Consider the following 13,782-nt stretch of genomic DNA (forward strand, 5'->3'; position numbering starts at 1 on the left):
TCCAGGTAGATGACAATCCGGGCATGGTTCAGATTTCCGTGACTGCCAGAACAGCAATTGGACTGCTTTGAGTGGCTGTCAGCTCCCTTGAAAGACTGTCTGTGTTGGGTCTGGTTTTGAATTGGGAGCGCATGTTGGAGGAGGCATTGATGCTACCCTCCGGCATGGACCTCCGGCGTGGTCTCTTAGTTTTGAGGTTGGGGCACACCACTCCTTACAAAGCCAATGGCCTGTTTTGGTGGCCCACCTTGAGAGGTTGAGGACACCATTGACGCCACAGATAAGGCTGTTCAATCAGGCCACTCTGTTGATGGTTGAGGATTTCATCATCTGTCTTTCATCCCTCCCCTCATTGCTCCAGTGGCCCTGAAATATCCTCTGTGCTGGCCTTGCCCTCACAGTCACCATGGTTTACTGATGACCTGTAAGAGGGGAGACAGCTAGCATGCTGGTGGCAGCGGTCCTGTGCTAAGTCCAATGGAACATGTGCCCTATGGCTGTACAGGAAGCAATGGCTTCTTCACTTCCATCATAGCAGCCACACAACTGTCCCGAGTGGCAGATAGCTTGGCGAATCCTCGCTGCGTCCACTGGGTTATCCGACCGACTTTTCCCACCAAGAAAAATTTTGCAGAGAAATGTGTTTGAGTCCAGCTGTCTACGCCGTGGAAACAGCGCTGTGTGTTGAGGGAAGTAAAAGTGCATCGTCTTCTGCCGCGGGTGTCGCTCACTGAGGTGGCGAAAGTGCCAGCATTACAAGTCATGAGCTGGAGCCTTGTCCTTCCTGCCGGTGAAGGCTCGCGGGGAAGTACGGGATCCACTGTGGGTCAAGGCTGTCAACAAGTGCCCGTAGCTCTTAAGGAATCGACGATGAGGGCCATGCTCAAGAAACCAATTTCTGACACTGACAATCTGGCTGACTACTGACCTATGGCACGTCTCCTATGTTTAGACAAGGAGATGTGTGCGCTGGGGCAACTCTGGTGGCTTCTTGGTATCTCAGACTTGCTAGCTTCAGTTAATCAAGGTATGGGATTGGAACTGCACCAGCTGAATTCATTGATGATCTCCTCCTAACGATGGAGGAAAACAAGTTGATTGTGCCAGTTCTCTCAGACTTGTTGTCAGCCTTTGATGCCATTCATAATGAGGTTTTTGCTGACATACTTGCAGACCTGGGGGAGAGGATCCATCATTACCTTTCAGAATAGCAGTGGGAAGTCATTCCTCTGCCCAAGGCGTTGTCTTGTGAGGGATCCCGGTGACCAACATTGTCACTGCTTCTGCTCCATGTGTATATGAGGCTGCTGGGAGAGTTAATGAACAGGCCTTGGATTGCTGTTGACCCCTAGCTCTGCATCTCTCACCTCTGACCTGAGCAGAGCAGAAGAATGAAATAGCCAATGGCTAGATGAGCTTTCCTTAGAGCTTTTCTAAATACAGAAATTGTTCTGACTTAAACTAAAGTTGTGATGATACACTGAGTTAGTTAAATGTACAGGTGCAAGCTAACCCAATGTAAACCAGGTGTAGACTAACATGAGTGTCCACACACAATGAGGTACCCATTGAAAGTAGTGCCTAGTAGTTAAACCAAAGCAACCCTTCTGTAGGCCAGGCCTTTGATGAGGGCTTACCGGCTGTGACGCAGTCCAGAGAAGAGAAGGCTGGCTTGAGTGAGGGACCGTGTCTGTCAAACAGGTGCCTGAGTTTCGCGCAGTGTTAGATCCTGGGCCCCTCCTGGATGTGTCTTTGGCCAACAGTTCTGGTATTTTCCTCTGCACCTGGCGAAGTGAATGCGACCTCTTGTCTCTGAAGCAGGGTCCTTGCCACTAGTATCCACACCCTTGTCACCTTGAGGCTAGACTGCTGTAATGTGCTCTGCATTGGGCTGCACCCCAAGACCATCCAGAACCTGAAGTTAGTGCAGAATCCCACAGCCTGCTCCGTACTTTCATTAAATCAGTGCTCTGGGAGGTGTACCGGCTTCCAGGTGGGATTCAAGGCATTGGGTTTAACCTCGGAAGCGCTATATGGTCTCGGACCTGGAAACCACGCCATGATGTACTGCCACAGTTGAGATCTGCTGTGGTGCTTGAACACTGCCAGTATAAATGAGGGAGCTACCAACAGTATGTTTTCCAAGAGGTGTCCTCAGGTTTGGAATCTGCTCCTTCGATCTGCCAGAGCAAGCCCATCTTTGTTTAGGGAGGGCGTGGGCTGAGGTTTGGAGAGGCTTCATGGCTGCATATGTCTGGCCAGCATTTGTACTGTGCGGCTTGACTTGTGGTAGGCACCCAGAAATGTAGGCTGAGATTCAAAGGTCTTAATTCTCTGGCAGGTGAGTGTTCCCAGCACAAAGTGCCATCCATGATGCTGGGTTAAGTGCTCTTGTTGGCACAGGGCCTGACTGGCCCAGAGTTGAGGCCCATCAATGAGATGGTGGGGGGGAAGCGTGCACTGCTTTTGCCCACGCTATGTCTTTTCTGAAGGTTATAGACAGGTTCAGAGCTGTTAATTTAGCCTGTTCCATGGAGCTCCCAATGCTCCATGCCAACTTCTTAGAAGTTTGGTGACTCCTGTGCATATGTTTCCCTTCCCCACATGCCAGCCATCTGGTTTCAGTATGACTCTGAAATCCAGTGCAAAGAGCTTTTCACGCAGCATTTGCATCTGAGCCTGAACCGAGCTGTTTAAAAAATCCAGACCCTGCCTCAGTATGAAATCTCTCCTGACTCCTGCACTAGAGCGCCTGGGCTAAATTTGCAAGCTTCTCGGCGCGCCCCAAGCCCCTAGCCAGATCTTGCGAGCTTGTCACTACTCAAGAAGCATGTGTTGATGAACTCTGAGCCATTGTCCCAGCCTTGGCTGTGTCTGAGAGGTTGCCAGGGCAGCTGGAAAGAGGCGCTTCTCTCTCCACATCCCCTCTTTCTCCCAGTGTGTACAACCCATAATCTGGGAGGGAGCCAAATCCCACGCTACATCTGGATAACAGTGCAAAGGCTCAGGAGTAAAACTGCAAACGCCGCTCGGTCAGCCCCATGCCTTTCCCCCTCTGCTGCAGCAAACAGCAAAAACTGTGCAAAGTAACTGGGGCCACTGCTGTCCTGTGTCATGATCCCTTTGCTGCATGGTCAGTGATCATGCCACATTTGTGCGATGGCTGCTACTCTCTCACACTATTCTGTATCTGACCCATGCATCATTGTAGATAGAAGGGAGTGAGAAGCACAAGCTGCATCTAAGGGCCACCAAGAAGATAGTCCAAAACAGGAGGCACAGGGCCCCAGGGGGCAGGAGAGCACCCAGGTATTATGTGTCCCAGTGATTATCCTTGAGACCCTCCTAGTGGCTCTGGGCGTGAGTGTCAGTCATCTGTGCTGTGCACCAACAAGGAAATATCCTGCCAAAGCGATCTGGTTATTGGTCAGGCAGAGGCTGGCCCAGAAGGCATTCAGCAGTCTTGCCTCATGCCTGTCTCTAGTGACTTGTAAAAATCTCAGGTCCAGAGCTGGAGACTTGAGTGCTCAGGCATCCTGTCCCCAGAGTACCTTGTGACCTCACCTGCCACCTACAGGAAGAGGCTGCAGCACGAGGGTTTCTTGGCGTATGGGCGGGATCTGGGTCCTGTTGTGCTCTCTCTCTCTGCCAGGCAGTGTTTGTAGAATAAAATGTTCACTTGCTATGGCCCGGCATCCTGGGTATAAATTAAAGCTGGGGGGTGTCTTCTAATTCAGCAAAAGCAGGGACTGTCTCTTTTAGTGTGCGAAGTGGGGAGGGGAAGAATGGGCCCAGGGTTAGGGTGCTAGCCCAGCAGTTGGCAGACGGGATTCAATTTTGGGTTCTGCCACAGGCTCCCTGTGTGACCTCGGTCAAGTCCCTTGGCCTCTCTGTGAAAGTTTCCCCATCTGTCGAATGGGGATAATAGCAGTGCCCTATTACCTACACAGGGTAATACATTAACGATTGTGTGGGGCTCAGATACTATGGTGAGGGGGGCATATTAGTGCCTTTGGTAGTCAGACACAGCACCAAGCAAAATGTGAGTGTATTGGAGGCTTCCCAGTACTACTGTAATACGTGTAATATAAGCTCCTCCTCAATCCAATGGTGACACGTTGTAAAGGTTAATTTGCTTTGCTAGGCACATTCCTGTGTGCCATTGATGGGAAACCTTTATTGGTCCTGTCACCAACCGTCACCGCCCTTCTGCTGGTCACAGAGCCATAGAGGTCTGAGATTGAGCCAGGGTGGGGGAAGTGTGCTCTCTAGTCCATCGTCTGGCACCAGAGGAACTAGATGCTGCCTATGTTTCTGCTTGGACTTGACGGTAGTGTCTGGGATATTCGCCCTCCCGCTTTGTGTGCGTCACCATGGCACTTCCATGGGACTCTCCATTATCCTTCATGTGGCTGGAATCCTCAATCTGCGAACCCAGCTGTGGTTGTGTGGCCAGCTGGCCATGTGCCCTGGCAGGGCGAACTCATTCAGACCCTGACCTCCTTGTGTTTGTACAGCACCAAGCGCAGCAGGGCTCCAAGCTTGGTTGGCAGCCCCTACATGCTATCATAAGGCATGTAATAAATGAGTCAGGTTGTGCTTGCTACCTGGTAGCAACGGCCATGCCCCGGTGAGAATACCAGTCTCCCATGTTGATGTCGGGGCAATCTGTGCTGGGATCCTCAGCCCCCTTCCACCCGTTAACCCAGTCTGCTCCCCGCGCAGTAGCCAGTCGGGTTCTACTGCTGATACTCCGTTATCGCCGAGTTGCAAAGTGGGTTCCTGTGGCTTTTGCACCCCCTGGAGAATCTGCCCTTGAGAAACTGCTGCTGCACACAGTGGGCTGGGCTGCTTGCACGTACTGTGGAGGCCTGTCAGGGTAATCGCACCAAATCCCAGCCCTGCCCACGGGTTGGAACAATCGGGTACCATGCGCCCAGGCGCTTTGGGGTGCAGCCTGTGGTGGGACCGTTGGAACTAGACTGAGCACAGCCCTAGTACGTCACAGCGGGGAGGATGGTCGAGGTGCTGCGCACAACAGAAAGGGTTTACGGCAGCGCGTATTTTGGGCCCCTTTGTGGGGGTGGTGACAGAAACAGAACCTCGTGATTTAAGGCAGTTCTCACTCCAAGCCTCAGCCCCCAATCTCTAGATTTACCTGCTAACCCCCTGCTGTTAGCTCCAGATATGTAAATACATGCTGGCCTCCAGAGACTGTCTCCAACCAGCCAGGCCCTGCAGAAAGCGTAAACGGGACTGGGGGAGTTTCACTTCCTCAGCCATTTTTGCAAAATGAATGTTTTCAGACTCCTGAGCTGCAAGCTGGAGCAAGGCCTGACCCGCGGCAGTCTCTGAGCCTCTGCACTTACAGGGCACTTTGTGATGTCCTGTTGGTTCTAGCGTGCCAGTGGCAGGGCACGGTGTGTGGAACGGGGAGGATCCTGCCAGACACTGCTGCCCTTCCTGTTTCTCTGGCTGGGGCTGAGCTCAGGTGGATTCTGAGCAGGCGAGAGACTGACAGAGCAAACACACAGGCTGCAGTCAGACCTGTGCTCCCTTCAGGGTGGGTATCTCCTGGAAGCCTTCTGCAGTTTTGGCCTTCTCTTCAGAGGCCTCTTTGCTGTCCTCTAGAATCCCAGATGGTGCAGCACAGCCCCCTGCTCTGCCATCCTCTCCTTTGCTCTTGGAAGCATGGTAGATGGGGGCCAGCTGTACAGCTCCTGGAGGACAGACTGGGAAACTAGCTGCAAAGCTGCAGAGTGGTCCAGGTCATGAGCTCATCAAGAGAGGTGCCACCCCCTAATGCCAGCCCTGCACTTGCAACCCCCTAAACCCATCCTATGACCCTCCCCCAGGTTGAGAAACACTGATCTAGATGAGTTGAGTCCCCCGGAAGACCTGCCTAACCCCAGGGATATGTGTGCCCCTAGGTGAGAAGCACTGCTCTAGAATCCTTATTAACAAATTTATTTTTGGGCACAGGGGTTGGCTCTAATGATTTTTAGATTATTCCTAACCTCAACGCATTTGTGTGTTTTTGTTTGTATCACTTGGTGAAGCCGCCAAGTATCTAACTCAGGAATCTCCTTCCCCTACCAGGGAGTAGCCTGGAGCCAGGGTGTATCAGCATGGAGGGGCAGCCCGTCCAGCCAGTGCCCGAGGAGACGCCCCGCAATGCTAACCCGGCCAACGTGGGGCTGGAGCTCTTTGGCTACGTGGGCATCGAGGCGGTGCTGGATCAGATGAGGATCAAGACCATGAAAACAGGCTTCGAATTCAACCTCATGGTTGTAGGTGAGCGCTGGGTTTAACTCCCATGGTGGACTGCTCCCCCTCTCTCTGGGCTTTGCAGAGGGATGCTGATGGGGGCGCTGTGGTGGGGAAACCCGCACTGCTGGAGTCCCAGCTGGTCCTGTCACCTGGCCAGGATCTAACACCATTGCTGTGCTCTGTGAACATGAACCATGGCTCTGTTCTCACCTTGGTCACAGCAGGCGCCTGGCAGAGGGAGGGAGGCACAGGCAGCTGACAGGCATTCCTGGCCTGTGTCACATGGTGCCATGCAGCCCCCAGCTTAGGGCAGCAGTTCTGATGATCCTGCAAAGCTGGCAAAGGGCAGAGAGGATGCCTGGGATGTGGTGTTAACACCTTCTTGGTAAATAAAGGGCCCTGTCCCAGCTCAGGTGCTTCCTCCTGGAGTGAAGGCTGCAGCTTTGCGTGTGGTGGGGCATGCATTCTTCTCTCTCTGCTGGGAGATGTGTATGTCCCTCGCGCCCGCTGTCTGTGGGGGTCATTCTCTCAAGGGTCTCCTCTCTGCTCTCTCCCTCTTTCAGCTGCTGGGATGTTGTGTGCTAGTTACCCTCTCTCTCTGCATCCATCACAGCATGACATCCTCTGTCCCTTTCCACCTAGCAGGGATGCTTCCTACTAGTTCCTACCCCAGTCCAGGACTTCAGGGTTCCCAGAGCCTTTTCTGGACTCACTAGGCTGATAAAAACACCCAGCACTGTGCCAGGCCCTGCTCAGCTGTTGTCTCATTGTCAGCTGAGCCATGTTCATGTGGTCTTATTTCAGCTTGCATCAATATTGGAAGGGGAGCAAAGGCGTAGGAGAGGAATGATCAGTTTCTTCAGAGATGCAGAGAAATTGGAGCTCAGGGGGCTGGGAGGGGAGAGGAACCTAGACACGGCCCTGGGGTCGTGGTAACCAGGTTGCAGCAGCCTTCCCAGGACAGCAAGTTGTATTTGCAACTTGTTTCCTTAATACTGAGGTGGGGGTGCTGGGCAGGAGTGGGGGAGGGGAGAGAGGGAGGGCTTGGGTAAGGTGCCCATGGGAAGATGTCTATCTCGAGAGGAAAACCCCAATGTGAAATGCTCGCTTTCACTCAGCCTGCCCCCTGCTTCCTTAAAGCCCGGCTCGCAGACAGAGAACCGAGAGGAAACAAGCCGGGATTGCCGAGTTACTGTCCCAGCTCGGATAGTCACGAATGTGCACGTGGAGCTCCAGGGAGACCGGCCGTTTTGCATGCACGGCGAGGCCTGTTCAGACCGGTCCGGGGAACTGCCCAGCCCGCTGGCAATGGCGCAGTGTGCAGGGAGGCCAATGAACTTAGGGCCAGTAATGTGGTGGTGTCAGAATGAAAGACGTAGCTGAAATCCTGCTGCCTAAATTCAAACCCAGCGTGAGCACCAGGCTTGGCCTGGCTGGCTCTGGTATTTCAGGGTTTGCTCTCTGTCTATGACAGGCCATGGAAAAGGGAAGCGAGAGTGGGCAGAGTGAAGCACATACACAGTGTGGGGAAGATGGCAGAGGGGTGGTTTGATTGGATCTGTCCCATTTCCTGGATTATGAACTCTGGGGGGTTGTGCAACACCTAGCCCAGAAGGCCCTGATCTGGCCTGGGACCTTTGGGTCTGAGTGCAGTACAAATTAATAGCTTTTGGGAGCTTCTGGCCCAGAGCTTCTGCACTACAATGATTTCAGCCTAGCTTTGACTTAACTTGCTGTAGCTCCATTGATTTCAGTGGAGACAGTGAGTCACTGTCGCTTTACTCCGGCTGAGGATCTTGCCCTCTATGAAGAGAACCCTGGGTGTGCTCTGCAGCTGGAAAAAACATGTCAAGAAAGAATCAGCCGGGGGAAGGGCTGGGATTGGTTAGATAACAAAAGTGTGTGCCCACAGCGGGGTGGGGGAGAAGGGCTGGGAACCTGAGCTACCACTGGGAACCCAAAAAACAGTTCAAAGAGTTCTCAAAGCTACGAAATTCCATGCGGATTTCTTCTCCGGGAGAGAAGGGCACTTGTATGGAATTCCTGTGGTGCCTGCATACTCGGAGAGAGATTGCCAGGGGCCAGAGGGGAAGCCAGAAGCATTCACATATCATGGGCTTAAACCAAGGTCAGCGGGCTGCACTTTCCAAGGAGGCGTCTGGATGAGCAGGCTGGGAGCCAGAACAGCTCTCTCTGAGAGGGGCGGAGGGAGTGTTACAGCTCTGCAATGGATCCTAATAACCGGGGGAGTGTGACCATCTGGCTAGAGAGATAGTGAGGCTGGAAATGAGAAGGAAGGGCTGGGAACAGAGCAAGCAATGGGAGAGTCAGATCCCAGGATGGGCCCTGGGACACTGCATCAAGGATGGCTGTAGAAAGTCCAGCTACGGGCTAACTGCAGCCGACACTGCTTGTCTTTAATCCAAAGCTGAGGTCTATAGAGAGAACTGGTCTGAGCGGGCATTGCTTCCTCAACCCACCTAGACGCACTGTATGCTAATCGGGAGTCTGGGCAGGCCACGCCTCTGGAGTAAAGATGAGGTGACTGCAACATGCTGTCATGGGAATGAGGCGCAGCCCTCACGCTCCCTGCAAGGTGTCAGTTTGCCCCTCAGCTGGCCGAAGGTTGACTCTGACTTTAGGTGGAAGGACTAAAAGGCTTCCTCCTGCCAGGCGCTGAGCATCCTTCCTTCCCCTACCATCAGCGAGAGCATCCGGCACATGGCTGTGGTAATGTCGGGCCCAGACGATAGACTATTAATAATATCTGTATTGTGCTACCACTCCGAGGGCCCAGATTGGCCCTGTTGTGCTTGGCGCTAGATTTGAGGACTTGGGATAGGGACACTCTGGCTTTTCTCTGCATGACCTGTAACAGGGAGAGGCAGAGTAGAAACAGGTCAGCCCTACGTGCCAAAATCACGAGTCAGGCCTCGAAAATCATGAGATTTCAAAATAATACATTTAGGGAGGGTATTTGCCATCTGGCTTTTGAGTCTTTAGGGGTCACTTTTGCAAGCTTTTCTCTGCCGCTCTGAGGTCTAGGAACTTAGTGTTTAATGACAGCTGGGATTCCCATGTGATCCCATGGCTCCAGGAGCTGGAGCTTTAAGAAAAATGAGACTTGTGATAAAATCATGTGTGTTGGAAACACAGGGCCATGGCTATTGATTTTTGAGACCTGGGAGGAGGCAGAGGCAGTGACCGTAATCCACAGATGTGTGTACTCAGCACCCGAGTGAGACCAGTCAAGGGCCTGATCATTAGGATTCAGCAGAGCTGGTTTTGGATGAATGTGGGGAAATGCAGGGTGAAATCCAACTAGCTAAAGCAGCAGAATGGGGAGGACAGAGATGAGGCCAGAGAATTGTGTTCAGATACATTCTGTCAGTTCGTGATATGGAACTGCTTTAAGCTTCTAGAGTTCGGCACATGGAACAGTTGTTTGACAGCTTGTGAATCTGTATTTAAAGGGGAAAGAACATTAACATGACCATACTTTAAAAACTAAACCTCTTCGCTCTGTTACTATTAACACCTTAGATGATTCTAAGGGCAACAATTGACAAACCCCTATTTATTCTTCATGTAGTTTCCTTCTTGCATTCTACTCACCTCTGGCAATTGAACGAATCCCTTTCACTCTCAGGCAGTGGGGAATGCAACGGGATGCTGCAGTATCTCTATAAGGCATGTTTAAATCCACCCCTAGCGTTTAATGAAAATGCAACAACCACGAAGCAGTTCAGTTTTATATCACCTTGTGTTTACAAAACCTAAACGTTGACCTGAGTGGCCCTTAAATTAACAGGACCAGATCCCCAGCCGGTGTAAATCAGCAGAGCTCCGTTGACTTTAGTGAAGCCACATTAGCTTAAATCATCTGCTTAGCTGGCCTGAAATATCTATTTTCTTTGGAGTTAGAGTTTTGAAAATCTGTTCTTTTAATTTAAAACAACCTCTATTGGTGGGCTACAGTTAGTCAAATTCATCTAACTTTAAATTTACCATCAGTCCTCTTGGTTCTTTCATCTCTGCACCATATTTCACTGATTGTTTTCCTCCAATGGCACAGTTTTGGACGAGCTCCAGCCTCCAGATCCAAACTTCCCCAAAGCTCTGAGGCATTTGGATCTGGAGTCTTGCTTTGCCCACTTTGCTGCCAACCTTTTGCAGTGCTTCATTTCCATTCCCACCCCCAACATACTTAGAATCTTTTCTCTTTGGCCCCGGCTTGGCACTGTACCTCACCAAATCTTTATGGAGCTTTTTCTAAAGCCTTGGGTATGTGCTCTGTCCAGCAATAAATACTCCCAGATCAAGAGAAACAAGCCAACATGGAGATGTCAGAAAGTAATCCAGAGGAAGAAAGATGGCTCTGTGGAGCATAAACTATCAGCTAGAGAGGAGGACGGGGAAGATTACGGGATAATGGTTTTAAAAGAGCTAAGCAATGATAAGAAAAGCAAAGAGAACCAAACCCAAGGGAGTCAGATAAATCACTAAGGATTCCTCCATGCACTGGAGGAGCCAAGAGGCAGGTGAAGGAGACAGTGATAGCTTCAGGAGAATTTAACAGGCAATTTACTTTTTAGCAAAAGAGCTGGGCCCTTACGCGGTGACCTCGGCCGGGCAGAGGAGAGGCTGCCGGGCTGGGCCGGAAGAGTGAGAGAGAGACCTGCTGCCATAGGATCTCTGCATCCCAGTCACTGGAGGGGATAATATTGCTGGGCTTCATCTGATACTGTGGAGGGGGAGGGGAAGGGGGCCCACCGAGCCCACCTCGGCATCGAATCCCATGCATCCCACAGACCTCCCTCTGTAGGCCTGGGCCATGTTCCCCTCAGCGGGGAGGGGAGGGCGGAAGCAGATGCAGAGGGCAGATCCCGAAGGAGCTGGAGAGTGAAATCGGAGCAGTGAATGGAAAGGGGGTGGGGCTCCTTGCCAGAGGAGAGGCAGGTTTGCACTCTCCCCCACATCAAACAGCCCCCGCTCTTAGCTCCCTGCCCCCGGTCTGAGGGGCCCCAGGGCTATTGGAGGTGCCAGAAGAGGGAGCAATCTGCCCTCTCTCCCAGCAAGAGAGCCACCCCCGCCTCTAACCACGAGGGCTCTGTGGCCCGCAGCTGAATGGCGAGCCAGTGTGCATCTGCTAGCATGCCCTGGCTTGCCCAGGAGGGCAGCAGCATCAGGGCCCAGCAGGGCATGTAGAGGGACCCAGGAGGCCAGGCCAAGCCAGCCAATTGCAAATGGGAACATTCAAGCTAAGGACTTCCAGCTGTGTGCTGGGGCTCTGCACATCTGCTTCTCATCAGCCCAGGGAATTTTTCATATGGACAAATTTGACATTTTGATTTAAAAGGGAGAGGGAGGGAGATTGGAGCTGCCTGGGACAGGGAGAGGAAACCCCCTCCTGCCAGATAAACCCTACCACGAGAGAGCATGTGCTGAACTAGCAGGCGGCCGGGGGGCGAGGGGGAAGATCTCTATCACCAGGCCCCATGGCTGTCCCATGACCATAGAGCTACTGCATAGCAAGGCTGACTCCATGCCTGCTTCTCCTTGCTCAGTTGCCTGTGACTGCTGCCTCCCCCTCTCAAAGGAAGGGGCATTTTCAAGTGAACTGCAGCTGGCCAGCTTCCAGCCCTGAGTATCTGCAGCCCCCCCCCCCCCAAACCTACTCTAATAAAACAAGCACCTCCAAGTTCCTGGGCACTGCAGAGTGCTGGACTCTTTAATTAAAATACTTTTGATGATGCCCAGAGCCGGAAAGCATGGGTGGGTCCCCTCTCTGTCTCTTTGCATCTGACTGGGGGCCTCCTGTCAGCCCCAAGCTTTCTGGGATGCTCCCAAAGGGCTGTTCCACTCTTTCCTCCTCATTGTATCTGTTTTTTGTTGGTTGTTTCTAACTCCTTCCTCTGAAACATCAGAGATGGCTACAGGTGGTGTGGTGAGTTTGGCAGTCAGATTGGCAGTGACCTTGGGGGATTTTTGCCTTCCCCTGCAAAAGACAGGAGACAGGTTACTTGCCAGGAGTATCTGGGTCTAGCTCACTCAATCAATTCCCTGCCATTGCCTCAGGGGCCTCAGGCACTGCGCCTCAGTCCCTCTTGTTCTCTGCCTGTGACACACAGTCGTTTAGCCTCCCGAGGGTCAGAGTGCCTTGGCCTGATTCCAGTAGTTGGGTTTTGCGGGTGGGTGCTGGAGGTTGGTGGTGGCCTGTGGTAGCCAGGAGGTCAAGCAAGGTGATCTGGGCGCCCCTGCTGGCCTTGGGCTCTGTGGCTACACTGGTTTCGTTAAAGTGGTGTCACCTGCCAGTGTGGGTGCAGTTATTGGATAAAGGTGCTTACACCAGTGTGGCTGTTCCCCACCAGGGACGGAATAAGCTCTACAGGTATAAGGCTCCTCTTCTCACTGCATGCACACCAGTGGCTGTCCTGGCATAAAATCAACAGCTGTGTGGGGAGCAGGCTCCAGGCCCTGCCCCTCTCAGTGGCTTGCCTCTCCACCTGGAAGAGCTCTGCCATCCCTCTCCCGTCTCTGGCTCCCTCTCTCCACAGAAGCCAGGGGAGAGCCCTATATCGCAGCTGCCCCTCCTGCCTGCCAATCCGCCCTCCCCATGTCAGGGCCACACTAGCCTTCTCCCTGCCCAGCTCTGCTGCTGCTGCTGCCCTTTCATTGCTGGGAGGCTCAGCACAGCGGGGGAAGCTGAGGCCCGTGTGCTCTGGTGCTGCCAGCGCGCACCAAAGCAATTTCACTGCAGGCCCCGCCGCAGCAGCAGGGCGACCGGTGCTGCTGCTTGTCTGCCACGCTGCTGGGAGGGGCCCGGGCGCAGTCAGACTGCTGGGGAATAACTCCCAATAACGCCCATTGACTGTCCCTGGTGCTTGCTGCAGGGCTGTAATGCCTCCGAGGCTGGACTTAGGTGGGGTTATTCCTCTCGCCCCTCCCTCACGTGACACCCGTCTGCATTCGCTTTCTCCCAGAGCCGGGTTTAGCGTGGCACCTCGGCCCATGCCTGGCTAGCTCAGGCAGGGAGCTGAGGAGCCTTGACAGACGAGCACATGCTCTTTCAGCCGTGGAGTAGGCATTAGTGACTCGGGTGCCAGTGATAGGCACATTGCTAGTGGGGCCCTCTTTGGTGGGCAGGCGCTGCCTTTGCCAGTGGCATTGCACCCGGGCGCGGTATGGCCACACACTTCAGTCTTCGGTGCCGCCGTCTGCTGCTCGTCTGCAGGGGCCGCGCCTGCTGGCGACCCCCAGAGGGAGCGAGTGGAGAGGCCAGCCGCCCACTGAGTGGAAGCTGGGGGTGGGAGAAGAAAGGCTGCTTTGTTCTGGATCTGGGAATCCGGCATCGGGCTGACCAGTGCACTGCCTCCTGCAGAGGGAAGGGGACACCCATCTCGCTCTCAGAGCTGGAGGCTGAAATTCCCTGTGGCTTGTGGTGATGTAAAACTGGCCCCCGCCCCCAGCTTTGTGAGCTTTGATCCCCACCCTCGAGCGGCACCGACCCCC

General features: G+C 53.3%; 1 protein-coding gene across 5 annotated transcripts in view; it reads left to right on the forward strand.

The window, feature by feature from the left end:
• Positions 1–13,782, forward strand: part of SEPTIN12 (septin 12) — an 82,903-nt gene that overhangs the window by 52,985 nt on the left and 16,136 nt on the right. For all 5 annotated transcript variants that reach the window (XM_073362595.2, XM_073362594.2, XM_073362598.2 and 2 more), the window contains one exon: positions 6,100–6,294. In XM_073362595.2, coding sequence (XP_073218696.2) covers positions 6,100–6,294 — 195 coding nt within the window. The remainder of the gene's footprint in view (positions 1–6,099; positions 6,295–13,782) is intronic.

This window comes from Lepidochelys kempii, chromosome 10 (assembly GCF_965140285.1).
Source record: "Lepidochelys kempii isolate rLepKem1 chromosome 10, rLepKem1.hap1, whole genome shotgun sequence".
NCBI lineage: Eukaryota > Metazoa > Chordata > Testudines > Cheloniidae > Lepidochelys > Lepidochelys kempii.